The sequence below is a fragment of the Myotis nattereri genome (assembly GCF_964212035.1).
Source record: "Myotis nattereri genome assembly, chromosome: 19".
NCBI lineage: Eukaryota > Metazoa > Chordata > Mammalia > Chiroptera > Vespertilionidae > Myotis > Myotis nattereri.
This window is the reverse complement of record NC_138095.1, coordinates 27,128,411-27,154,757: the sequence shown is the minus strand read 5'-3', so window position 1 is coordinate 27,154,757 and position 26,347 is coordinate 27,128,411. Positions and strand designations below refer to the sequence as shown.

General features: G+C 67.3%; 2 protein-coding genes across 4 annotated transcripts; one reads left to right on the top strand and one right to left on the bottom strand.

The window, feature by feature from the left end:
- Positions 1-849: 849 nt before the first annotated feature.
- On the top strand, positions 850-8,392 carry SUSD2 (sushi domain containing 2; the record flags this gene model as incomplete). Its single annotated transcript, XM_081114209.1, has 15 exons — positions 850-925; positions 2,425-2,632; positions 2,806-2,957; positions 3,323-3,490; positions 3,831-4,005; positions 4,116-4,317; positions 4,474-4,559; positions 4,638-4,906; positions 4,981-5,124; positions 5,214-5,372; positions 6,178-6,423; positions 6,617-6,889; positions 6,989-7,165; positions 7,595-7,697; positions 7,803-8,392. The coding sequence occupies 15 exons, from the start codon at positions 850-852 to the stop codon at positions 7,825-7,827; spliced, it is 2,463 nt and encodes an 820-aa protein (XP_080970335.1). The 3' UTR covers positions 7,828-8,392.
- Positions 8,393-12,025: 3,633 nt separating this feature from the next.
- On the bottom strand, positions 12,026-25,323 carry GGT5 (gamma-glutamyltransferase 5; the record flags this gene model as incomplete). 3 transcript variants are annotated; one of them, XM_081114197.1, is made up of 12 exons in its annotated part: positions 12,026-13,981; positions 15,969-16,079; positions 16,208-16,326; positions 16,486-16,592; positions 17,133-17,323; positions 17,571-17,707; positions 17,964-18,110; positions 19,039-19,196; positions 19,749-19,944; positions 20,289-20,384; positions 20,707-20,837; positions 25,136-25,323. In XM_081114197.1, the coding sequence occupies 12 exons, from the start codon at positions 25,306-25,308 to the stop codon at positions 13,835-13,837; spliced, it is 1,713 nt and encodes a 570-aa protein (XP_080970323.1). In that variant the 3' UTR covers positions 12,026-13,834. The 3 variants fall into 3 exon arrangements, with proteins under 3 accessions (XP_080970323.1, XP_080970321.1, XP_080970322.1); XM_081114195.1 differs by having other exon boundaries at positions 16,208-16,407; positions 25,136-25,308; XM_081114196.1 differs by lacking the exon at positions 20,289-20,384 and having other exon boundaries at positions 16,208-16,407; positions 25,136-25,308.
- Positions 25,324-26,347: the final 1,024 nt, after the last annotated feature.

Below are 26,347 nucleotides of genomic sequence, written 5' to 3'. Positions count from 1 at the left end.
CCCCTCCCAGGGCCCACCCACCCGCGCCTCGGGGGGCTGCTGGGCTTCCTAGCGCTGCCCCTCCCAGGGCCCACCTTCTCGGCAGGGCCTCAGTTCCCTCACCTGCACCGCCAGGAGGGAGGGGAACACAGACATTATGCAAACTCCAGGAGGGACAGCCTCGCGGGGTGGGGCTGGGCGGCTTCTCTCCGGAATCCCGGGCTCTGGGCCTGTTCCCCACCCGGGTCCCTCCCTCCCCAGTCAGCACCTCCCTCGAGATCCCAGCGAAATCTGTTAACTCCTGCCCACCTACCCCCACCCCACCCCACAGCCGGGGCCTCCCTCAGGGCCCAGGCACCTCCCTACAGAAAAGCCGAGGCCTGGAGACGGGACCTCCGACCTCCACGGAGAGGAATCCTGAGATCCCAAGTGCAATCCCGCCTGACCCCCCCCCCCCCCCCCAAAGCTCAGGCCCTTCCGGGAGCCTCCCCGGCCACTCAGCAGGCACCAGGGTTGGGATCCAGCGGTCAGAGCCCCAGCCTCGGGACATCCGGCTCCTCTAGCACCAGAGGTCCGGCCGCTGGGGCTGGCCCCCCCCCGCCCCCCACCCCCCCTGCCCCCTCCCCCTGAGCCCCAAGCCGGCCAGGAAAGTGCTAAGGGCGCAGGTGGGGCCCTGCTGGCGCGCACAGGCACCTGTGGACTTTGAGAAGGGACCCAGTGAGGGGCTGGCGGGCAGGGCAGGCAGGGCTGGGCGGGGCGGGCAGGCGGGGCGTCGGGGCAGGGCGGGCGGGGCGGGCTCTGGAACTTAGCCGGCCTGCAGCCTCCCAGCCTCCCGCACTGCTGCACCGCCCGCTGCGGACACGCTGCACCATGAAGCCGCTCCTGCTGCCCTGGGCCCTGCTGCTGCTCGCCCCGGCCCCCGGCCCCGGCCCCTGGCCCGCGGCAGGTACGTCCCACCCTGTCTTCCTGTCCCCCTGTCTGTCCGTCTGTGGCAGACAGTCCCAGAGCAGATGCCCCTCTGGCTCAGCCTCTGGCCATCTGCCAGGCTAGCTGTGGGCTGTCCTGGGGGCCTGGGAAGAAACTGGGGGCTCTAGGGTCAAGGGGCCACCCAGCAGGGATGGTGCCCCCCCGCAAACCTGCTGGGAGCCGGGAGGCATTGCTGCCCGGGAGGGGAGTGGCTGGGCGGGTGGCAGCTCAGAAGAGCCCTTGGCCTGAACCGCAGCCCTGATGGAGGGTGTGCTTGACCATGGAGGAGCCCCCTTTAGTCCCCCTCCCCCCACCCCACCCGCCCGCGCTCTGGGCCAGAGGCAGGATGTGGGCCCCAGAAAAAGAGCGGAAAAAACACACTTCAGAGCCAGGACCCTGCGCCCCTACCCTGCCGCCTGCCTCTGCCCTCTGGGCAAGGCTGGAGGTCATGGGGCTCCCAGCCCCCGACCATCCCTGTCTCCCCAGCAGAGAAGAGCCCCACCACCCTCCTGCCACCTGCCTCCCTGGCATCACTCAGCCCCACCCGGGAACCATCAGCTCATCCTCAGTCAATAAATATTTATTGGCCTCTGATGTTCCCGACCCCGTGCTGGGGGAGGGGCCGCCGGGGGAGGCTCTGCCCAGGCCTGGCCTTTGACTGTCCCCTTTGGGGCGTGGCCCCAGCCCAGCACCCCACCAGGTCGTGCAGACAGGCCCCTGTGCCCCTCACCGGGGGCCACTGAGATGCATCAGCTCCGGACTTGGTGGCTGAGGCTGCCTCCTACACGCCCCCTGCTGGGGATGGAGCCTGCAACCCGGGCACGTGCCCTGACGGGGATCGAACCCCGACCCTTCCCTCTGCAGGCCCATGCTCTATCCGCCCCGTCCTCTGTCCCCCTGTCTGTCCATCCGTCCATGGCAGACAGTCCCAGAGCAGATGCCACACCTGCTAGGGCCGGGGCTCCTTCCCACGCTACGGAGCTGTCTGTCTGGGGGCACTTGCCCCTCCTACCCTCATTCTACCAGCGACGGCGAACCTCCTGAGCTCGGCGTGTCCGCATTTGGAAAAACCCTAACTGAACTCTGGTGCCGTGTCACACATAGAAATGTTTTGATCTTTGCAACCATAGTAAAACAAAGACTTATCTGTTTGATATTTATTTCACATATGTAAATGCCATTTAACAAAGAGAAATCAACCAAAAAAATGAGTTCGCGTGTCACCTCCGACACGCGTGTCACAGGTTCGCCATCACTGTATCGAGCGGGTCTCTCGGGTGAACTGCTGGGTGACCCGTGTGAGAATCACCCGGCCACGGGCCCTGTGGTGTCCACTGTCCACGTACGACCCCTGCCGCCTTCTGCCGGGCACGCTCCTCTAGAACGGGCTCCCGGAAGCAGACACAGCCCGACAGGGACGGGGGGGGGGGGGAGGGGGGCCCTCCCCGGGGGACAGCTGCTCAGGGCCCTCTTCTCCAGGGGCCCAGGGGACCTGCTCCAACCGCTGTGGGGACCGGGGCAGCCTGTGCTCCTGCCACCCGACCTGCGTCGGCCTGGGCACCTGCTGCCCCGACCTGCGGGACTTCTGCCTGGAGATCCAGCCCCACTCGGGCTCCATGATGGGCGGCAAGGACTTTCTGGTGCAGCACCTCAAGTGGACGGGCCCCGCCGATGCTGTGATCTGCAGGTGGGAGCGCGAGGGGCCGTGCCTGCTGCCCCCGCCCGCCCCCCCACACACACGTGCTGGGTGGCGCCCCAAGGACCCAGGACGGGAACGCTGGCCGAATGGGTCCCCCAGGGAGCTCAGGGGCCCACAGCCCGCCCTGGCCCGGCCTCTCCTGCCACCCCTGCCCTCCACAGGTTTAAGGAGAGTGTGCAGACCCTCGGCCACGTGGACTCCATGGGCCGTGTCCACTGCGTGTCACCGCTGCTCTACGAGACGGGCCGCATCCCCTTCACCGTCTCCATGGACAACGGCCGCTCCTTCCCGCGATCGGGCACCTGGCTGGCTAGTGAGCACCCCGTGCTGGTCCAGGCCGGCGCCCCCGGGGACTGTCGGGTGCTGATCTATGCACACCTGGCCCTGCCGCTCAGGCCCAGCCGGTCCCTTGAGGGCCCGCCCGCCCGCCCGGGTTCCCAGAGCTCCTCTCCCCGCCCCGTGGCATCCAGACAGGTGTCTCCGCCCAGAGGGCAGGGGGCGAGGGGCACCCCGAGGGCTGGGCCCGGCCAGGGGAGGGCCTCGCTCTCCCAGCCTCTGTCCTTCCCTAGCACCGTGAGGGGCGGGGGGGCCCCGTCGCCCTAAGGGGACTGACATACTTTGTTCCTGGGAGGCCCCCGGGCCTCAGGCCCCCCCCTCACCTCCCCTCCCTCCGCCCAGTGCACCCCAGCAAAGTGTCGGACTCGGAGAAGAGCCAGCTGGTGAACGAGACCCTCTGGCAATACTATGGCACCCCCGGCTCCGGGGGCAACCTCTCGCTCACCTGGAGCGCCTCCGCCCTGCCCAGCAGCGCTGTCAGCATCGAGCTGTGGGGCTACGAGGAGACAGGTGAGCCCCCCGCCGGCTGCGGCTGCTCGCAGGAGGGAAAGGGAATCGGCGGGGAGTCCCGGGAGGGGGAAGCCCCAGCCAGACTGCAGTGAGGACCGGAAGGAGAATGGGCCGGGGCGGGGCGGGAGGGCGGAGGGAACCCTGCAGGGAGGGATGGGCTGCCCGCTCCTCTCTGAGCCCCGGGTCTGGCCTGGAGCAGGGACAGTGACCCTGAGAGCAGGGGCAGGAGGGGGTGGCTCGAGCCAGGGTCCTTGTGGGAGCAGCGGCCGCCCACGCTGCCTCCGCCCCGGGGGTCCTGGGACGGGGGGAGGGCAGGGCTGACGGGGCCTCGCTCCCTCAGGGAAGCCATACTCAGAGGAGTGGATGGCAAAGTGGTCCTACCTGTACTCTCTGGCCACCAACATCCCCAACTCCGGCTCCTTCACCTTCACGCCCAAGCCCGCGCCCCAGAACTACCAGAGGTGGGAGCTGGGGGCGCTGAGGATCGTCAGCAGCAAGTACCACGGGGGCGCCAAGTAAGGACGGCCAGGGACGGGAGGGCCACTCCCCGCTGCCCGCCGCCCGCTCCTCACCTGGCAGCGGCCGGGCAGGGCGGGGGCGGCAGCGCTGACTGTGTGCCTCACAGGGACGTGCAGGCGCTCTGGAGCAACGAGCATGCCCTGGCCTGGCACCTGGGCCAGGACTTCCAGGCGGACCCCGTGGCCTGGGCCCGCAAGCAGTGCCAGGCCTGGGAGGAGCTGGAGGACCAACTGCCCAACTTCCTGGTGGAGCTGCCCGACTGCCCCTGCACCCTGGCCCAGGCCCGGGCCGACTCCGGCCGCTTCCACGTGAGTCGTGTCCCCCCCACCCCCAGGCCGGGGCCCAGGAACCATCGAGGGTGCACGTGGGGCCAGGACCGCACAGGGTGGGCAGCCGGGGTCGGAGGGCCCCGCGGGGGACGCGATGGGGCTGGCGGAGCCTGACAGCCGCCCGCCGCTCTGCAGACGGACTACGGCTGCGACATGGAGCGGGGCAGCGTGTGCACCTACCACCCCGGGGCCGTGCACTGCGTGCGCTCCGTGCAGGCCAGGTGAGACCCGGGCTGTGGCACGGGGCGGGGCCCGAGGGCGGGGTGCCCGCGGCCGGCCTGACCTGCCCGGCCCCCCAGCCCCCGGTTCGCCGCCGGCCAGCAGTGCTGCTACACCAAGGAAGGCACACAGATCCTGACGGCCGATAGCACCAGCGGCAGCACCCCGGATCGCGGCCACGACTGGGGCTCGCCCCCCTTCCGCGCCCCGCCCCGCGTGCCCGGCCTCTCCCACTGGCTCTACGACGTCATCAGCTTCTACCACTGCTGCCTCTGGGCGCCCGACTGCCCCCGCTACATGGGCCGGCGGCCCTCCAGCGACTGCCGCAGCTACCGGCCCCCTCGCCTCGGTGGGTGCCAGGAGGAGTCGGGCGCGGGACGGGCGGGGGGGAGGGGCGGCCCGCTGACCCTCCACTCTCCGCAGCCTCTGCGTTCGGGGACCCGCACTTTGTCACCTTCGATGGCGCCAATTTCACCTTCAACGGGCGCGGCGAGTACGTGCTGCTGGAGGCGGCGCAGACCGGCCTGAGTGTGCAGGCGCGCGCCGAGCCCCGGACGACGCCGGAGGGTGAGGCCGGGCCCGGGGGCTTGGGTGGCTCGGGGTCACCCGGCTGGGAAGCCGCAGCTGAGCGGCCCGTTCTGCACCCTCCCCTCCAGGCGTGCCGCAGCGGGGCACCGGGCTGACCGCCGTGGCCGTCCAAGAGGGCAACTCGGACGTGGTGGAGGTGCGGCTGGCGGGCGGGGCGGGGCCGCTGCAGGTGCTGCTGAACCAGGAGGTGCTCAGCTTCGCCGAGCAGAACTGGATGGACCTGAAGGGTGAGTGGGCGGCCCGACAGGTCACCCGCGCCTCCGCCGAGCTCTTCGACTCGGGCCTCCCGCCTCTCCCGGGGCGGCTGGGACAGGGCTGCTGGGACAGGGCTGCTGTCCAGGGCCCAGATGTGGAGATGGCTCCTCAGGCAGCCCTCTCCGCTGCACCCCTGCGGAAGCGCCCGCACAGGGCCCTGCCATGGCGGCTGGGGGCAGGCATGGCTCTGGGGCCCTAGAGCGAAGCCCGGCCTTGAGCCCTCACGCCCAGGGAGCCCGAGACCCACACCCTCCTTGGTCAGAGCCCCAAGATGCCAGGACAGAGGTGCGTCCTCCCTGGACCCGGAGGAGCCGGGGAGCTGCAATGCTCCCGGGAAGCTGGCTGGGGGCTAGGGAGCAGCCGCTCCCTGTCCATCCCCTGCCCTCCCGGTGCTGTGGCCTCAGGGAATGAATGAGTGAAATGACTCCCAGCTGGGGGCGTGGGCACGTGAGACGGGCTGTGGGCACTGAGAATGCAGGGACCCTGGCAAGGGCAGAGGCTGCTGCCTCCCAGTCAGGGATGGAGGGCCGACCGGCAACCCCATGCATGGCCTCAGCATGGGGGGGTGTCTCTTCAGGGCCTGGGCACCTCCGATCAGCAGGGGCTGGGGGCCCCGGCGCAGGTGTGGGCCTGGAGTGGTGGAGTCCCAGTAGCGGGGCTGGTCCCGGGGCGCCCTGTCCTTCCCCGAAGCCCAAGGGTGCAGGCCCACCTATCCTGGGGCTGTGAGGTCACAGGGCCCCCCAGAAGGCAGCCCTGACCCCACGCTACCCGTGCCAGGCATGTTCCTGTCGGTGGCCACCGGGGACAGGGTGTCCATCATGCTCTCGTCGGGGGCGGGCTTGGAGGTCAGCGTCCAGGGCCCCTTCCTGGGTGTGGCCGTCCTGCTGCCGGAGACCTTCAACCACACGCGCGGCCTCCTGGGGACCCTCAATGACGACCCCACGGACGACTTCACGCTGCGCAACGGCCAGGTCCTGCCCCCCACCTCCAGCTCCCGGGAGCTGCACCGGTTTGGGGCCGACTGTGAGTGACGAGGGCCCACGCTGGGGGGAGAGGTGTGGCAGGGCGGGGTCAGTGCAGGGAGGGGACCCCAGGCCCACACCCCCAGGCAGGAGACCCCAGGCCCACACCCCCAGGCAGGAGACCCCAGGCCCACACCCCCAGGCAGGGGACCCCTGGCCCACACCCCCAGCCAGGCCGGCCTGTGTCTCCCCAGGGGCGGTGAGGAACGCCTCCTCCCTGCTCACCTATGACTCTCGGCTCCTGGTCAACAACTTCCTGTACGGGCCCAAGCACGACCCCACCTTCCAGCCCCTCTTCCCCGAGGAGGTGGCCCTCAGCCCCAGCCAGGCCGCGGAGGCAGCCGAGCTGTGCGGAGGCGACCACTTCTGCAGCTTCGACGTGGCCGCCACCGGGAGCCTGAGCGTGGGCAATGCCACCCGGGCGGCCCACCAGCTGCACCAACGGCATGTGCAGAGCCTGAAGCCCGGTGAGGGGGGCAGGCCGCCGGGGGGAGGGGCAGGCGCCTGGCACGGGGACGGGCCTCCCCGGGGCTCACGGTTGTCATCTGCACCGTCTCCCCGCCCAGTGGTGTCCTGCGGCCGGCTGGCCCCGCCCCCCAATGGGCGAAAGGATGGCACCAACTACCTGATGGGCTCCACTGTCCTCTTCCACTGCAACAACGGCTACAGCCTGGTCGGGGCAGAGGTCAGCCAATGCCAGGCTGACGGCACCTGGTCTCAGCCCACCCCGACCTGCCAGCCAGGTGAGGATGCCAGCCCTCCGGTCCGAGGCCCGCTGCTGCCCCGCCCCGCCCCGCCCACACACGTGTCCAGCCCCGCCCACACACGTCCCGCCCTGCCTAACCCAGCCCCGCCCATACACTTGTCGGGCCCCGCCCACCACGTGCTCCCCAAAACCCAGCCCCGCCCACACATGCCACGCTCCTCCTAGCCTGGCCCCACCCATATACTTGTCAGACCCCACCCACACACGTGTCCAGCCCCACCTAGCCCGGCCCTGCCCACCATGTGCCCCCCGCCTAGCCTGGTCCCGCCCACACACTTTCTCCGGCCCCGCCCCCTTAGCCCCACCCCGCCCACATACTGGCCCCGCCCACATGCTTTGCCCCAGTGCCCATGACACACCCCACACACTCCGCTCTCCGGCGCCCTGACCTCCCGCCCCTCCCCAGGCCGGAGCCACGCGGTGCTGCTGAGCATCATCTTCGGAGGCCTGGCCGCGGTGGCTGTGGTCACGCTGATCTACGTGCTGCTGCGACGCAGGAAAAGCCACACGTGAGACCCCACCCCCACGGTCCTGCCCCTCCTCGGCTCCCGGACCCTGGGCCCCGGGGCGCTGGTGGGAAGGCGGTGCCGCTCTAGCCCTGTTCTCTGTTGCAGGGCCGCCTGGACTTCGAGGCCCTGAGAGCGGCCCTCTGCACCCGGCCAGGCCGGCCACCTGGGGCCGAAGACCCGCCCCCGCGGAGAAAGGCCCGAACCCCCGAGCGCCAAAGCCTGGCCCCTGGACCCAGATGCCTGACACTGTGGACCCGAGGCCGGTGCCCTGCTCTGCCACCTCGGACCGGACCGACCTCTGACTGTGCACTCCCGAGCCCCTGCTCCCACAGTCCTTGCATCTCGGGTTCCCCAGACTCCAGACTCCAGACTCCATGCCCCTGAGCTCTAACAGCTGCCTCCCCGCCTAGCCCTGCAGCGTCTGGTACTCAACTGTCAATACCTCATTCCCCGCGTCCGCTGCCCATGCCCCGGTGCCTGATACACGGACACCTGGTGCCCCAGCACTCAGCTGCCTTCATCCCCAGACCCTGGGCCCAGCCACGACGGCAGGTGGGCCCCGGCCAGGGCATGGAGGGGTCGCAGGACCCCAAGCGAAGGGTCACCCTCTGAGCACCAGGCTCGTCACCGACTCCCTGGAATGTCACGGAAACAGCCCGCCCGCCTGTACAGGAGAAAACAAGCCGTGGTGCCCACCCTGGTGTCCCGCGTTCGTGCTTTGGTTCCAGAGAGTTCCACACGCCCTTCAGGGTCCAGAGCGGCCTGGCCTGGGCCCTCCACCCACTGCCAGGTGACCTGGGCCAGGTCCCTCCTCGGCCTCGATCTCTCCATCTGAGAAGTGGGTTGAGACAGGGACCCCGGGTGGGGTGGGGAGGAAGGGCGTGGTATCTGGGGTGCCACCCTGGGTGGCCAGGAGATGAGACGATGAGACGGAGCCAGCCTGCCCTCCCCGGTGCCACCACCTGCCCCTTCACCTGCAGAAAGCTGGCCCCCGGCCCCCCACCCTGCCCCAGCAGTTCCCCGAAGCTGGTGGCACGCCCCACGTCCTCTGACCCGGGTCCATGTTCTGGGTCCCTGGGCACTCCACCCAGGAGAGTCCAGATGCTGAGCATGGAGCACGGGCCTCGTGCCGTGTGCCTACAGGATGAAGAGCCTTAGGAGAGCCCTAGCCGGTTTAGCTCAGTGGATAGAGCACCAGCCTGCGGACTGAAGGGTCCTGGGTTCGATTCCAATCCAGGGCACTTACCTCGGCTGGAGGCTCGTCCCCGGCCTGGGCCTGGTCAAGGGCGTGCAGGAGGCCACCCGTCGATGTGTTTCTCTCACATGGATGTCCCCTCTGTCTCTCCCCCTCCCTCTCGCTCTAAAAACCAATGGGGTGGGGGCGGGGGGAGCACCCTGGAGGGGAGTGTTGGGTGAAGCCCTCCTCACTGTGGCTGCAGCACCAAGAGCGGCCACATGGGGGAAGCAGAGGGTAAGAATGGCCGCCATGGTGGAGGCTGCACCAGGACCCAGGCCACCGGGAGGAGGGGGGGGGAGGGGGGCCAGCCTGCAGCTGGGCCACAAGCTGTGCTCAGCCTCGCCCTGTGCCTCTCAGCTGGGAGGGCTGGGAGCCGTCCCCACGTCTCAGGAACTCGAGGCTGCACCGGTCACCCCAGGTCATCCAGCTGGCACTGACCGCCAGGTTGCAGCCCAGACCTCCCCGCCCCCAGAACGCCCCCTTTGGTGAGGGGCCCGGGCAGAGGTAGGGCTGGGTGTCAGGGGCAGGTCTTGTCCGCGGGGTTTCTGGAAGTGGGCAAGGATACACAATGCGGGGGACTTGGGGGGCTCCCAGGGACGGGGTCGGAAGAGGGAAGGAGGGGAGAAGGTCAGTGCCTCCTGCCCTTCCAGACCCCAGACCCCCCGCTTCGCCACCTCTGCTTCCAGGTCAGGACAGTGGGGCTGAGCGACCCACAGCTGCTGGGCGGGTACTTCCCTCTGCAGATGAGGGGGGTGGGGCCGGCCTCCCACCCACCCGTCTCCTGGCCGAGCAGCCCAGCTGGCACTTGTCGGTGGGTGAGAGGGCAGTTTCGTGGTCCAGGCAGTCGGGACACGTGGGAGCAGACACCGCCTAGGGGTTTGGGGGTTCACAGCTCCCACAACAAGCCCCAGAGGCCCCGTGGGATTCTCAGCCACCACGTGACGGGCCTCCCAGGTGGAGGAGCAGGAAGGTTGGGGCAGAGGGAGAGGAAAGGCCTGGCAGCCCAGGCTCCTCCCCATCAGGCCACGGCATTTAGGCTGCATCCTAGAGTGAAGCATGGCTTCCCTGAGCGTCCCGCCCGCGCCCCCCGCCCCCCCCATCCCTCTCCGACAGGCCTAGAGCTGCCCTGCCCCTCCCCGGCAGGAGGAGGGGTGCGCTGTCTGGGCCCCAGCATCAGGCGTCCTCTGTGCCAGGGGCAGGCCAGGCTGGGAAGCCCCAACACCTGACAGGGTTTTCCCAGGGGCCCCCGGGGGACAGACAGGCTCTGTCTGGGTCTGTGTGAGGGCGGAAGTTCCCGGAGCCTGGCATGGACTCCCCAGCGACATCAAAGGCGGGGAAGACCCCCATTTCAGGGAAATGGAACCCCTGGGAATCAAGACATCCAAGCCCAATGCTCATGTCGCATATAAGAACCGATCAATGAATGAATGCATCAGTAAGTGGAACAACTGGCTGGCTGGTGTGGCTCAGTGACAGCGCTGACCTGTGACCAGGAGGTCAGGGTTTTCGATTCCCGGTCAGGGCACATCCCGGGTTGGGGGCTGGATCCCCAGGGTGGGGCGTGCAGGAGGCAGCCGGTCGGTGATTCTCATCACTGATGTTTTTCTCTTTCCCTCTCCCTTCCTCTCTGAAACCCATAAAAACATATTTAAAATAATAACAATATTATTTTTAAAATAGGCGAGTAGATAGAGAAGATTTGGCTTATGTATACAATAGAATACTATTCCCTCATCTGTGGGAAAAGAGGAAACCGCGCCACCTGCAAAAACATGAGCCGGGCTGGAGGGCATTATGCTAAGATCAGTCACAGAGGAAAACAAACGCTGAGTGAGCTCACTGATATGTGGGACCTCAGAGCCTGGCTCCTGCCTCTTGGCTCTGGATTCCTGATTTGCCGAACGGAGAACTGAGCACCAGCACTGCTGCTACCCACACCGGTCAATGAAATGACCGGCGGCAGGTTAATGAAATGACCGGCGGCAGGTTAATGAAATGACCGGCGGCAGGTTAATGAAGTGACCGGCGGCAGGTCAATGAAATGACCGGCGGCAGGTCAATGAAATGACCGGCGGCAGGCGCACGGTCCTCTAGCCCCTCGTCTGCGGTTGGACGGTGTTCCCGCCCCTGGTCAAGCCGCCTTCCCCCGAGTGTGTTGTGAGTGAAAGTTGCGGGATTTTATAAATGCTTTTCTGCGTTGACTGAGATGACCAGTCATTTTTTTTTTTTCCCTGTGGGCGTGAAAACGTGGTGAATTTCGTTGCTTGAGTCTCCAAGGCTCAGCCCATCCTGCATTCAGAGCGCACACCCACATCGGTGTGCGATAAGGTCTTTGTGATTGCGTTGGGCGTGCTTGTGTTTTGTTGAGTTTCACACCCCTGTGTGGGAACGGAGTCAGCCTCTCGTGTTCCGACATGAACTGGCTTTGTTGGGCCCGGCCCTGGCGGCTCCGTGGCTGAGCGTCCAGCTAGGAGCCAGGAGGTCACGGGTCAGTCCCTGGTCAGGGCACAGGCCCGGGTTGTGGGCTCGATCCCCAGTGGGGGGCGTCCATGATTCTCTCTCCTCATTGGTGTGTTTCTCCCTTCCTCTCTGAAATCAATGAAAACATATCTTTAAAAAAAATTTCTTGGTTGGGTTTCTTCCCGAGATTCTGCTGGTCTCATTGGGAGAGCTGGGCCCCGGTCCCTCTCTGCCCCGCAGCGGGGGGAGTCTGTCTGCCAGGCTGTTTTCCTCGCAGCTTGGAGGGCGGTGGGGGGCGGGGGGATGGGGATGGGGAGGGGATGGGGGGGCAGGGAGGGCGCCTCCGGCCGGGAGCTATTTCCTCAGCCTCTGGGATCTCGCTGCTGTTTTCACTGGAAAAGGCTGATGCGTGAATGCGGTTGAGCAACTTGCTTCTAAGTGGAAACAGCCATTTGTAGCTTTCTGTGGCCTAAGGAGCCATAGCCCTGTGCATCTTTCCAATGCGTTCTTGATCTGATATTAAATATTTCAGTATTTTAAAAGATTCGAGGATCTTCCCCGCCCCCCTTGCCCAAGAGCACACCCGATGGAATATTATTTTATTATTATTATTTCAGAGAGGAAGAGAGAGAGAGAAACATCAATGATGAGATCGGCTGCCTCCTGCACGCCCCACACTGGGGACCGAGCCCACAGCCCGGGATTCGAACCCCTGACCTTTCAGTTCACAGGTCGACGCTCAACCACGGAGCCCCGCCCGCCAGGCTGGAATATTCTTTCCACGTGCTCTTGCCTTTCTTTCTGCTAAGCTTCGAGGCCCCTTCTTTTGCTTCTGTGACACGTTTCCCGAGCCCACGAAGCCCAGCTGGCTGCTGCTTTCTCCCGCTGTAGCTTTTAAAATAAACGTTCACTTCTCAGTGGAGCTCTTGGCTCTGAATTCTTCCTTTGCCGGACTCCAGAACTGGGTCCGACGTGGCCGGTCACAGCTGGTGCCATTTCGCTGCCAACATCACGGTACCAAGGCCACGCGTGAGGGCTGTGGTACCAGAAAGGGGACCCGGCCCGTGGTGTGTGGGTTCCTGACTCCACGCAGGGAAGATGTCACACGCGAGTCCAGGTGACCGAGGGACCGTTTATTGCCGCTGGGACCAGTGACACAGGGAGGGCTGAGCACAGGGGAAGCCACGGGAGTGCCCAGGTGGGCTGCCTCGCTCTGGGAGCCGGAGGAGAGGGGGCCTTGGCCTGGCCGGTGTGGCACAGTGGTTTGGAGTGTTGTCCGGTACACAGAGAGGTGGTGGGTTCGATTCCCAGTCAGGCCACATACCTAGGTTTCAGGTTCCATCCCTGATGTGAGGCAATCCATCCGTGTTTCTCTCTCTCTCTCTCTGAAATCGATAAAAAATTAAAAAACAGAGAACAGTCCACAAATACGCCCCGTCCTGGTCCTGGGGGAACGCGGCCCTGCCCGCATCCTGCCCTCTGCCCAGTGACATTGACCACAGCCCCCCCACCCCACCCCCCCGGTTTCCGCGTTGGGAGGCCTGTGTGTGGTGTTTTGTCTCCGGGCACAGGGAGTGCATCCTGCTTGGCCCAACGCCAGGCGGAGTGGGAGGCGGGACTCAGGGGGGCCCTCCCAGGGGGAGGGGGACCCCGATGCTCTCAGGAACCAGGAGGGGCGGGACCCCGAGGCCAGGGCGGCCCTGCCAGCAGCTGGCAAAGCCAGTCACAGTGGTTGGGGCTCCTGGGTCCAGATGAGCGGTTCTCAACTGGGGGCGATTGGGGGCTGGTTGTTGGGGGAGGGGGTGTGCTGCATCTAGTGGGGGAGGGCAGGGGTGCTGCGGGGACAGCCCCACCACACAGAGTGCGTCACCCCAAGTGCCAGCGGTGCCAGGGGTGAGAGCATGGGCTGCTGGGGCCGGGCCGGGGTCTCAGGTCTCACTGCGGCCAACACTTCCCTGGCCCCGAAGACGAGAGGCAGAGACAGGCCTTGGCCAGGCCCAGGCCGCACCCTGCCTGCCTTCCCCACAACAGGGGGCCCAGGCGGCCCCACGTCGGAGCTCCAGCAAGTGGGGGGGGGGGCCGGGGGGCACCGCTTCTGCCCAGGGGAGGCCTGGATGGGCCCAACTGCCTCTGGGCCTCAGGCCTGGGTTTCCCCACGTCCATGCTGGTGCAAAGGACGGTGGGAAGCCGTGCGTCTGCTTCCTGAGGGTCCCCTCCCTCCCCGAATGCGGCGGGCGCCTCCTCTTTCACCTTGAACGGGAGGACGCACTGATGGGGAGGGGGCTGAGGGAGGGGCTGGAGAAGCTGGAGGGACACGCAGGCCCCTCTGCCAGGCTGCCCCGCCTCTTGCACCCCCACTGGCTCCCCGGCCAGGGGTCAGTCACGCCCTGACCCTCCACCGGCCGAGGTCGGCAGATCCCGGCTCTGGGGAGCAGCCGCCTCAGTAGCCGGCGGCCTCCCCCTGCTTCCTGGGGTCCGAGGCGGCCTGCACGCAGGCCCCGTCCTGGAACACGGCCTGTACCACGTTCAGGAAGAACGGCCGCCCCGCCGGCTTCTGGCCCCGGCGCTCCAGCCCCCGCTGCACTTCCTGGGGGAGAGAGGGGGGCCCCAGGTGAGGACGCCTCAGACCTGTCTCCATGGCGACAGGGCCCAGGCAGGACCTGAGGCTCTGGGGGAGGTGAGGGTGTGGGGGAGGTGAGGGTGTGGGGGAGGTGAGGGTGTGGGGGAGGTGAGGGTGTGGGGGAGCTGAGGGTCTGGGGGAGGTGAGGATCTGGGGGAGGTGAGGGTGTGGGGGAGGTGAGGGTGTGGGGGAGGTGAGGGTGTGGGGGAGGTGAGGGTGTGGGGGAGCTGAGGGTCTGGGGGAGGTGAGGATCTGGGGGAGGTGAGGGTGTGGGGGAGGTGAGGGTGTGGGGGAGCCGAGGATCTGGGGGAGGTGAGGGTGTGGGGGAGGTGAGGGTGTGGGGGAGGTGAGGGTCTGGGGGAGGTGAGGGTGTGGGGGAGGTGAGGGTGTGGGGGAGCTGAGGGTGTGGGGGAGGTGAGGGTGTGGGGGAGGTGAGGGTGTGGGGGAGGTGAGGGTGTGGGGGAGCTGAGGGTCTGGGGGAGGTGAGGATCTGGGGGAGGTGAGGGTGTGGGGGAGGTGAGGGTGTGGGGGAGGTGAGGGTGTGGGGGAGGTGAGGGTGTGGGGGAGGTGAGGGTGTGGGGGAGCTGAGGGTCTGGGGGAGGTGAGGATCTGGGGGAGGTGAGGGTCTGGGGGAGCTGAGGGTGTGGGGGAGGTGAGGGTGTGGGGGAGCTGAGGGTGTGGGGGAGGTGAGGGTGTGGGGGAGCTGAGGGTGTGGGGGAGGTGAGGGTGTGGGGGAGCCGAGGATCTGGGGGAGGTGAGGGTGTGGGGGAGGTGAGGGTGTGGGGGAGGTGAGGGTGTGGGGGAGCTGAGGGTGTGGGGGAGGTGAGGGTGTGGGGGAGCTGAGGGTGTGGGGGAGGTGAGGGTGTGGGGGAGGTGAGGGTGTGGGGGAGGTGAGGGTGTGGGGGAGGTGAGGGTGTGGGGGAGGTGAGGGTGTGGGGGAGGTGAGGGTCTGGGGGAGGTGAGGGTGTGGGGGAGGTGAGGGTGTGGGGGAGCTGAGGGTCTGGGGGAGCTGGATGCCGGGCTGTCATCTCTGCATCCTCAGAGTCCAAGGTCCTCAGAATTGTGCTCACAGAGTAACCACAATTCAAGGTCAAGGTCAAGGTCCAGGAGAAGTGCCTGAGAGGATAGGTTCTGGGGGAGCACTGGACGTGCTTCCAGGGGAGACCCGTATGCAGGGAGGGAAGGCCTTGGCTCCGAGAGTTGGAGCCCGATTGGCCCAGGTCCTCGGCTCTGGGCCCACAGGCGGGAGTTCCCAGGGACGACACACCCCGTGGGCTCAGGGCCCCTCACTCTGGCCGCGAGAGAGGCCCCAGGTCATGAGCGGCTCCTCACGGGAGGATCTCGAACCCCAGCTGGCTGACCTGCCCCTGGGCCTGGAGCTGGCAGCCCTGAGAGCTGCCGTGTTTTGAATGAAGGTCCTGGCAAAGGGCGTCTGCCAGCCCAGAGAAGCTTCCAGAAGGCCGACCGTCTGCTGGGGCGGGTGGAGGGGGCGGGGAGGGTGTGTGGGGGTGGAATTCAGCTCGGGGGACCTGCTCAGGTCGGGGATCGAGGAATGTTCCTAAGAACAGCGCCAGCGCGGCCCGTGCCTCCATCCCTCCCTCAGCAGGGGCAGGCCCTCGAGGGAAGAATAAACTCCCACAAACAGATCTGCACTTAAAGCTGCCGATCCCACAAGGAAACAGACCCTCGAGGGGGAGTCTGAGAGGCCGGAGCCGGAAAAGGAGCCGCGGAGAGAAATGGGGGGGGGGGGGCGCTGAGATGCCTGGGGGCTCGGCCGGGGGAGGCAGGGGCCACACCCTCTCCTTGGTTGGAGACCCTGGGACTGGCCTGGAGCTGCCCCCACTAGCGTCTCACCGACGCCCAGCGCTGCAGGGTGCCCGGCGTAGGGCCCTCGGGTTGGGCGAAGCGCACGGAGGCCTCCCGCCTGCAGGGGCGGCTGGGACCGCGGCCTCACCTCGGGGAAGTGGGGCTCGAACTCCACCTGCCCCTTGTCATTCACGTGCAGGATGCGGGCCGCGACGGCTGCGCCCAGGTCCAAGCCCAGCCACAGTTTGTTCACGATGGCCTGCGGGAGGGAAGGAGGTCACAGGTTGGGGGGAGGGGGGACCAGCCACCCCCCCCCCCCGCCCCCAGGGGAGCAGGACCACGGGTCGCCCAGAGAGGGGCCGTCCCGGCGGGGAGCCCCAGACTCACCTGGACCACAGCGGAGATGATGAGCTCCCCGCCGGCCCCGCCGATCACCAGCTTCGACCCCTGGGCCGTGTTGACCAAGATGGAGGGGACCATGGATGAGGGGGGCCGCTCCCCTGGAACTGGAGGCCCCATGGGTGTCGCCGGCAGCCTGGCTTCCGAGCCGGCGCCCTGCACACCGCCCCTCTGCCTGTCCCCTCTCACTACCTCACACCATGGCTGGGAGAGGCGGGGTCCCCCAGGCAGCGCCCCCTCTCTCCAGGGGTGCCCCCCACACTCACCAGGCGGAGGGGTTCCCTGGGCGCCGGGCCGGCGCCGCCAGCACAGGTCCAGGAGCTCATTGTTGAGGAGGATGCCCGTGCGAGGCGAGTACACCATCGCCCCAAAGCTGCAGAGGGGGAGGCGGGGCTGGGCTCAGGGACAGCCTTCTGGGGGGGCCCCTCATTACTTTTAAATATATTTTTATTGTTTTCAGAGAAAGGGAGACGGAGATAGAATCATCCATGATGAGAGAGAACCTTGGATCGGTTGCCTCCTGCACGCCCCACACTGAGGGTCGACCCTGCAACCCGGGCCTGTGCCCTGACCAGGAATCGAACCCTGACCTCCTGGTTCATAGGGTGACGCTCAGCCCCTGAGCCACTCGCTCTGGTGGCTGCCCTCCCGCCTGCCGGGCTGCTGCCTTCTCCCCGGCACTGCCCCCAAGATCCCCCCGTGCGCCCCATCAGGGGTGTCCTCTAAGGCCCTCATGAGCCGTATATCAGGTGTGGGACCCCTTTTGACAGAGAAGGAGAAGAAATGGGAAAGGCGAGGTGAGGAGAGGCTGGGGCTGGGGCCAGGCGGAGGGTGGGGTGGGGTGGGGTGGGGGGTGACTCAGGTCTCGGGGGGAAGGAGTGGGGCCTGCCCGCCCGCCTCCGGGGACACGCACGGCGTGTTGATGGTGCTGGTGGCAGCCACGGCGCTGCCGTCGGCCCCCAGCACAGACACGTGGGCCGTGCCCGTCCCGTGGCCCCAGGCCCCGGCCAGGCTGTAGCGGCTGAGCGGGTGGTCGCCCCGGGCGTCGATCTGCTGGCGGATGTGCTGGGCCAGCGCCTCTCCCAGCAGGTCCCGGGAGGCGTTCTGGGGGGACGGCGGGTGGGCAGGGTCAGCGCAGGCCCTCTCCCCCCCTCTGTCCTCCCGGCGCCCAGGCTGCACCCCGCCCGCCCTCCAGCTCCTCTGGGACGTGGTGCTACCCCTGCCCTCTGCACCTGCCACGCCAGGGCCTCCGGCAAGGCCCACACCTGCCCCAGGACCAACCATCCCGCCGACCGCCCGGCCAGGCTCTCAGGGTCCACAGCTGGAGCGCCCTGGGCCGTGGCCACCTCACCTGGACGTCCGGGTGGCTCCGCGGGTCCCACAGCCGCCACCGCAGCCCCCCGGCAAACTTGAACGTTTCCACAAGGTGATGGTACAAGGTCACGTTCCCCTCAGGCCCGGCCACCGACTCCGCAGAGAAGTTGAACCCTGCGGGGGGCGGGGAGCGGGCACAGGCACTGAGCCACACCAGCCGGGGAAGAACGCACCGTCTGGACCCATTTCCCACAGCCCCGGCGTCTGACGAGGGGGCTGAGCTGGGAACTGGGAACGGCCACGGCTGCCCCAGGCCACGGCTGCCCCAGGCCACGGCTGCCCCAGGCCACGGCTGCCCCAGGCCACAGCTGGGCGTGGGGTTCTGGTTCCCAGCAGGACAGGACCCTGAGCGGGAGGCCGGGGCTCTCACCTTTGAGCACGTTGAGGATGAGGCTGAGAATTGCGCCCCCCGCAGGCGGCGGCGGGGAGTACAGGGTGTAGTCCCCCAGGGGCATGGCCAGGGCGGCCACCACCTCGGGCTGGAAGGAGGCCAGGTCCTGCGTGGTCAGCTGGCTGCCTGAGGAGGCAGAGAAGCGCCAGTGCAGGTGGGGGAGAGGCCAGAGTGACCGCCCCGTCCCCGGCGCCCAGCCTGCTAGACCCAGACGGGGGAGGGTGGGTGTGTGGGCAGTGGCCACAGGGCTGGGCCCCAGAGCCCTGGGGGGAAGGGCAGGATGGAGCTGGAGGCAGGCAGGTTGGGGGAGGGTTGGGGGGAAAGGAAGGTGGGAGAGGAGAACTGGCCTCGGGGACACTGAGGGTGGCCAGCCCCAGGCCCAGAGCCCACCATGGCCCCCAGGGACTCCCCTCTGTTGGCCCTAACCACCCCCCCGCCCCCGCCCTGCTCCTTGAGGGCGTGGCGGCAGGGCCACAGCGGCGGGCAGTGGGCGGGACGGGACACACAGCCTCTCCCAGCCCTGGGAGCAGCTGGCCCGGGGCAGAGCCTGCCCTCAAGATCCCGTGTCTAGCCCTGGCCAGTGTTTCTCAGTGGATAGAGCACCGGCCTGTGGACAGAAGGGTCCCGGGTTCGATTCTGGTCAAGGGCACATGCTTGGGTTGCGGGCTTGATCCCCAGTGGGGATCTCCCTCTCTCTCCCTCTCCCTTCTGCTCTGAAATCAATAAAAATATATTTTAAAAAAGAAAGAGCCCTGGCTGGTTTGGCTCAGTGGATAGAGCATTGGCCTGCGGACTCAAGGGTCCCGGGTTCGATTCCAGTCAGGGCACATGCCTGGGTTGCGGGCTCCATCCCCAGTGGGGGATGTGCAGGAGGCAGCCAGTCAATGATTCCCTCTCATCATTGATGTTTCTATCTCTCTCTTCCTTTCCCTTCCTCTCTGAAATCAATAAAAATATATTAAAAGAAAGAAAGAAAGAAAGAAAGATGAGCAGCAGGGACCCTGTGTGGAGAGCCTGGCTCTTCCCGGGCTCAGCCGGGCTCGGCGGGGCTCACCTTCCCGGGCGATGTCCTCCAGCAGCGTCCGGCCCAGCTGCCCCGAGTAGAAGGCCTCGGCGCCCTCCCTGGCCACCGTCTCCAGCGTGGCCGCCAGCGCGGGCCAGGGCAACGGGTCCTGGTTCTGCAGGGGCTCCGTCCCGTTGAAGAAGAGCTGCCTGGGGGGGCGGGGGGCGGGGGCAGCCTCGGGTGGGCCCAGGTCCCGGCCGCAGCCACACCCCTGCAGGGGCTGCTCAGGGTCCTGGGGACCCCACAGGGAAGTGGTCCTGGTCTGGGGCCCCCGGTGCTGGGTGGCCACAGAGGGGACAGACCCCCTAGGGTTGGGGGGGGCTGCCCCTCTCCCCTCGCTCATCACCCTGTCAGGCCTGTGTCCACCGGGGCCTGTCCTCCCTGCTCCTGGGAGGACCTGCTCAGTGGGGGGCAGGCGGGCAAGGGGCGACCAGAGGGCAGTGGCAGAGGCCGGAGCCGTGCCCGCAGGGCCCCATCTCTTGGGCACAAACCCTCTGGCCTGAGCCCCTCCCGTTGGGTTCTGCCCCACGGAGCCCCGCGTGTGAACCAGGCATCGCAGGGCTGGCCAGGCGGGGTCCCGGCACCCACAGGTCCGTGTGCCAGAGGCCGGGGCCTGAGCCCAGGAGCTGAGAAGGGACCCTTGCACCGCCTCCCCCTCCCCCCTCCATCTCCCCCTTCCCCCCATTTCCCCAGCAGCTCACTTCAGGGAGGAGGCAGCCAGGAAGGGGCGCAGGAATCTGTGGCTGAGGAACTGGCTGAGGACGAGGGGTACGCGGTGCTCCCCGCGCAGCAGCGCGATGGTGGGCTCGAACAGCCGCGCCCAGGGCAGGCGGCCGTGGCGGCGGTGGGCCTCGGCGTAGCCCCGCAGCTCCCCGGGCACCCCGGCCCACTGGGCGCCTGCAGGGCGTGGCCGTGTCAGGCTGCCCCCGCTGGCCCGCAGCCCCCCGACTTCCAGGCCCGCCCAGGGTTCTCCATCACCCCCACTGTCATCCCATCGGCCTTGCTCCCGGCCCTGGCAGCCAGGGGACCTTCCTGAGCCCACACCTGACCTGTCCCTCTGCCCTCACACTCCCCGCGGCTGCCCACCCCGGGGGGCCCAGCGCACGCTGGCCCTGGGACCCCCCACCCCATCCCCATAACCCATCTCCACGGAGCCCGCCCAACCCCAGCAGGACAGGGCCTCCATGGGGGTCTCAGCCTGTCCGTGAGGGCGTCAGCCCAGCGCCCCTCCCGAGCCTCACCTGTGCCCAGAGGTAGCGCCTGCTCACACTGGTCCAGCAGCCCCGGGGCAGGGCGGGCGGGCACCGTCTCCCTGGCATTGATGACCTCCACCTGCCCTGGAGGCGGGGCGGGCATGCGAGGGTCAGGCGCCCTGCGGCTGCCTCAGTCCCCCCCTGGCCCCCCTCACCCCGCCCTGCTCCCTCCGCAGGCGTGGCCTCTGCTTGGTGGGATCTGCCGGGAAGGGGGAGGCGAGGGGAGGGGCACAGGGGGCACCAGGCAGGGGCAGGGGCAGACGGGACACCTCAATGTCAAGGTTTGGGGACCCGCCCGGGGGGCTGCACAGACGCACCCGTGACCCCAGGACCCTTTCCTGCCCTCAGGGCCTGGGGCTACGGCCGGTGGGCCCCACAGCCGCGTCTGGACGCTCTGCGGACACACCTGTGCTCGCGTTGTAGACGGTGAAGATGACGCCTCCGCCCAGGCCCATGCTCTGGGGGTTGACGACGCCGGTGCAGACCAGAGCGGCGATGGCGGCGTCCACGGGCGAGCCCTGCTGCTGCAGGATGGCTCTGCAAGACACGGCGCCGGGAGAGGGGTGGCTCCCTGGCCCCGACCTCCCCCGGGGCTCATGCAGTTGGCCATCCCCAGGGGAGGAATGCAGGTGGCCCATCCGTCGCCACCAAACCATCAGAGACCAGACCGGGCGGCCCGTCCAGGCCAGCCCCTCCCACAGGCGCACAGGACTCTGCAGGTGGCGGACGGCGATGCTGTGGGCACGGCCCTTTGCCACAGACCAGGTGCTTCTCCGTTGGCAGAGTTCTCCTGTGGCCACTGTTCCCCGGCCCTCCCAGCAGCACTGGCTCCTCTGTCCCTGTTCCCCAGCCCCTCCCAGCAGTCCCAGGACCCAGGCGGGGCAACCACCCCTCCCCATGTCACAGGGGACACATGAGCTCCAGCCCCTGTCAGGCTGGACTGTTTCAAGTGACCCCAGGATCTTCTCTGCCATCAGGGCTTGGGGCTCGGGCTGATGGGCCCCACAACCCCTTCCCAGTGTCTGTGGGAATGCCCTCTGGCCTGTCTCCCCGTCTGTCCGTGAGCAGTAAGGGGTGGGCCCTTCCGCTGTGAGGTGCGGTCGGACAGGCCTGTGCTCAGGAAGTGACCCTGTCCCTCAGGCACAGCCTTGCACAGCTGACCCGGGGCTGCTCTTCACTTACACCCAGGAGTCCTCCCCGGCACCCATGGGAAGCCAGCATTTAAACCCCAGTGATGGCCTGGCTGGTGTGGCTCAGTGGTTGAGCATCAATCGACCCAGGAACCAGGAGGTCACGGTTTGATTCCTGGTCAGGGCACACGCCCGTGTTGTGGGCTCTAATCCCAGTAAAAGGGTTATTTTTTAAATAAGTTTTTATTGATGTCAGAGAGGAAGGGAAAGGGAGAGAGTGACAGAAACATCAGTGATGAGAGAGAATTATGGATCGGCTGCCTCCCGCCTACCCCCTCTACTGGGGGTCGAGCCCGCAACCGGGCATGTGCCCCGACAGGGAACTGAACTGTGTGCTGACTCTGGGCCTCCCAGGACATGCAGCCTGAGGTTGGTCACTGTTTATGCCCTGCCTGGAGCCGCCTGGCGTGAGCTACGGCGTGATCTGCAGACGGCCGCACGAGCGCCAGCCTGGGCCCCGTGGTGAAAGTCACGGGCACCCTGAGGTCGGAGGCTGCTTGTTTGAGGGATTTAAGGAACATCCGCAGCATCAGCAAGACAGGCTTTTTTTATGGAGAAGCCACTGGGAGCGGCCCAAACGCTGGGTGGGACGAGATGTCAGGAAATCGCCAGGGCTGAGCAAACAGTGTGAGCCAGGTTGATGGACACGCAGATAGGTGCCTGCGGCCAGTTCTGGGGGGGGGGGGGGGACGGCTCAGCCAAGGATCAATGGCTCCTGCCAGGGAGAGCACGACCCCTCCCGCCCTCGGCCCGAAGCTCCGCAAGTCAGGCCATCCCCATGTGCTCCTGATGCCTTCCAGGTTGCTCGGCCAGCGCTGGAGCTCAGAGCCAGTGTGTCTGAGCAAGTCCACGCACTGGCCCTTTAAGAGGAACACCCGGGACTCCCGGAGCCCTCCGTCTCACTCAGGCACCGTCCAGGCTGGACTTCTCTTCCTGGCCCTGGAGCCCAGGGCTTGGGGGCCTGGTGTGGGGCTGGGACATCCCTCCGGATTTTATCCGCTACTTGTGGGTGTGCACCGGCCAGTTCCTCTTCTCCACCCCTTCCGCCAGGCCCAGCGTGGTGCGGGCCTTAAATCCCCAGTCGAGGGCGTCTGTTCAGCTAGAGTTCAGGCGGTTCTAGAGACGGCTGCTCCGTGGCATGAGATTCTGATGTGGTTGTGGGAGGAGGCGAGCACCTGTGCGCCCCATCTTGACTGGAAGGCAATCACTCCTTCCTCCCTCCCTCCCTCCCTTCCTTCCTTCCTTTCTATTTGAAGAGGATGTTGACCTGGGAGACAGGGGTGGGGGTGAGCCCGGGACGAGCTGCTGCTGCCCACGGCTCCTCTGGTGGCAAGTCTCTGGGACCCTTAGAGTTTAGGAGCCGCACACACGCCTGTGGGGGGAGAACCGGAGGAAGGTGCCGGTCCCCAAGGTGCCGGGAGGCTCCATCACGCATCTACTCCCGCCCGCACACTCACACACACACACATGTGTGCTCACACATGCGGTGCGCCGTGCCCCGGCCATTGCTTCCTGAGCCCCAGCGGGGAGGAAGTGCAATAATTTCCTGGAAACTTGGCTGGGAGTACAGAGCCATCAGGGTCCCGGGGCCTCGGAGAGAGGAGGAAGGGGCGAGGCCACCCCCAACTCCCTAGGAGCCTTCCCCTCAGGAGAGTCCCCGGTGCAGACCCTGGGCCCTGACTCCGGGTCCTGAGATCTGACCCAGGTCCAGTCCCAGCCACTGCAACAGCCAGTGGTCAGGACATCAAGCCACCAGCAGGCAGCACCGCCGCCGGGCCGGGCGAGATCCAGTCCCCCCTGAGGGAAGTGCTGGCACAGACCCATTTCGCAGATGGAAAAACTGAGACCCAGGAGTTGCAGCATCGTGTCCAGACTCCCAGCTCTCCTCTGCACTGCGGACGGCACACACAGGCCCCTGGATGGGTCTGGAGCAGCAGACAAGGCTCAGGGCTGTCCTCATCCAATCCCCACACCCCAGGGCCAGCCCGGACCCCAGTGCCCCCGAGGTGAGCCCTCTGGATCCCCACCAGCCTCCTCTGCAACCATGCACTTGACCAGTAGAGCTCTGGCCTTTACGGGCCAAGCCTGGAGGCTGGGCAGACACTGGGGTTGGGGGCGTGAGGCGGGGGGCGGGGGGCGCCAGGAAGGCCCACCCCTCCAGCAGCCCTGGCGTCTCTCCCTCCGCGACAGCAGGCAGGTCCCTCCGTGCAGCCTAGCCTCCTCCTCAGTGAAGCGCAGCCAGGCATCGCCCTGGATTCCGGGAGGAGCGGGGACCCCCCACCCCCAGGATCTGGCCGAGGCAGGCCTTTCGGAGCGGCTGTAGCAGACGGACATCACAGAGCAGAGCCCCCCCCCGCCCTCAGGCACCCACCTGCCCACAGCCCAACCCACTGGGCCCTGAGGCCGGGAGATGCAGGCCTGCCGTGCTTGCAGCGGTGGGATCAGAGCCCAAGAGGCAGATCCGAGGCGTGATTATTGCCAATTGAAGAACAACAAAGCCCGGCCGGCGGGGCTCCGTGGTTGAGCATCGATCTATGAACCAGGAGGTCACGGTTCGATTCCCGGTCAGGGCACAGGCCTGGGCTGTGGGCTCCATCCCCGGTGTGGGGGGTGCAGGAGGCAGCCGATCCATGATTCTCATCACTGATGTTTCTCTCTCTCTCCCTCTCCCTTCCTCTCTGAAATTAATAAAAATATATTTAAAAACACACAAAAAACAAGACGACAGTCAGAGAAGAGGCCTTGTGGTCACAGTGCATCTATGGTGTGACCGCAGGCCCGGGCTGGCCCTCCCGGGGCCCTGGGGGAGGACCAGGCCAGGGGCGGGTGGGACAGGGACAGACGGACAGACAGGGAGGAAGGAAGGAAAGAAAAGGTGAGTGAATGGAGCCGAAGGGGTGAGGCTGGGCCCACGGCTGCCCGGGGGCCTGGGGCTGGGACGTGGCCGCTCCCCCTGCCCTGGACAGTCCCTCCGGGAGCACAAACAGCCTCTCTGATAAGCACCCAGGAGGCAGATGTTCCGGGAAGCAGACCCAGCAGCAGGGAAGGGGCGGGGGAGGGGGGGTCGGGGGGGCAGGAGGGCGTCTTGCCATGTCCCGCCCCTGAACGCAGGGGTTGCGGGGGGGGGGGGGGCAACAGAAGCCTCTTCTGGGCGGGACTTCCTGGAAGAGCGTCACAATCACCAGCTGGGGTCCCTCCCCACTGCCCCCCTAAAAAAATCACCCCTCCCACGGCTGGCCCGGCTCCAGGCCCTGACCCCGGCAGGGCAAACCCATGGATGGGGCCCCCACACTCCCTCGCCACAGCCCTGGGAGGACTGGCACCCCACGGGAGGGGCCAGCACTGGTCATCGGGGTCCCCCTGGGCCAGACCGGTGACACGGGCACTGCCTCCTCTGGGGCTCCCTGAGCCCTGGGACTAGGAATCGACTCACAGGCCATCTCTTCTCTGCCCACAGTGTCCTTGTCCCCACCGCCCCCCATCGTCCGTGCACCTGCCTGCTGCCCGCTCCGGGCAAAGGCCTGAGGCCGCTCCCTTGCCGGAGCCCACACCCACGTGGCCCCCACATGTCAGATGCGACAGAGGCACCTGCTCCACTCTCTTGCCACAGTCACAGGCCCTCTGGGAGGCCCCCCCCAGACTCACCGTCCAATGTCTGAGCAGACCTTGGAGTCGGCGGCGACCGCAGCGTGGGCAAAGGCCTGGGGGCCGCAGGGGGCGTGGTGGCGGGAGAGGACCACGGCGGGCACGATGATGGCCAGGGCCAGCCCCAGCCCCAGCAGCACCAGGCCGAAGGTGGTCCCCCGGCCCGGGGCCATGGCTCTGCAGCCCCGGGGGTGGGGGGAGGGAGGCAGGTGGGCAGACAGGCCAGCGGATAGACAGATGCACAGACAGCTGTGTGGTTGGATGGACCAGACAACACCCAGATGGACTCCCAGATGATTGACCGGATAAAGAGATGCAGCCAGAGACAGACACACGGACGGTCAGGAGGCAGACAGCTGGAGAGAGGCCGGCAAGAGAAGGCTGGTCAGACAGACCACCGGACAGAGGCGGGTTAGCGCTGGGCAGACAGGTGGGCAGGCGAACGGCGGGCAGTTAAGCGGGCAGGTGGGTGTGCGGACAGACGGCGTGTGGCAGCCGGGCCCTGCCTTCCACAAGGGCTGCTCGGCAGGGCTGCTCGAGCCTGAGCGTGGCCCTGGCCCGAGGCCAGGGGGCAGGGTGTTCATGGAGTTTTTCTTTCTCGAGGAGGAAGCTGTGGTTAACTCCCTCGCTGCCGTGCCCGCGGCCCGCCCGCCCTGGCAGCCCCGGAGGTATGCCGCCTCTCGGTCGGCCCGCAGTGCCCATCCCCCGTGCCCGAGGACGTGGTGCCTGCTGGGCCGCCCACGGCCGCCTCTGGTCCCAGCAAAGCCCCACAGCAGGGCTCGGAGAGGAAGGGGACAGTGTGGAGCCCTGGTCCCCAGCCACAGCCCCCTGGGGACCCCAGAGACAGAGGGCACCGGGGTGTCCGGGGCACAGAGGCGAGGCTGAAGGGGGCCAGAGACAGACAGGGGGGGGACCCAAGGCCATCTCACTCAGGACCCGGGTTCAAGTCTTGCTCGGCCACAGCTGGGCTGGAAGATGGGGTGCGGACAGAGAGGGGTGGGGAGTGGTACCAAGCGGGGTGCTGGGTCCCCTCAGGGAGCAGGCCAGCTCAAGAGCAGCACATGCTTTTGACTGCAAGGCGCCCGTGCGGTGAGTGCAGATGGGCATGTGCCAGCCCTTGGCACCAGTGCCCACCAGACCGCCCACCCCGGGGGCTGCCTCTGTGGCCTCCAGGCCTCTGTCTCTCTGCGTCCCTGGCCCTCGACGCTCCGG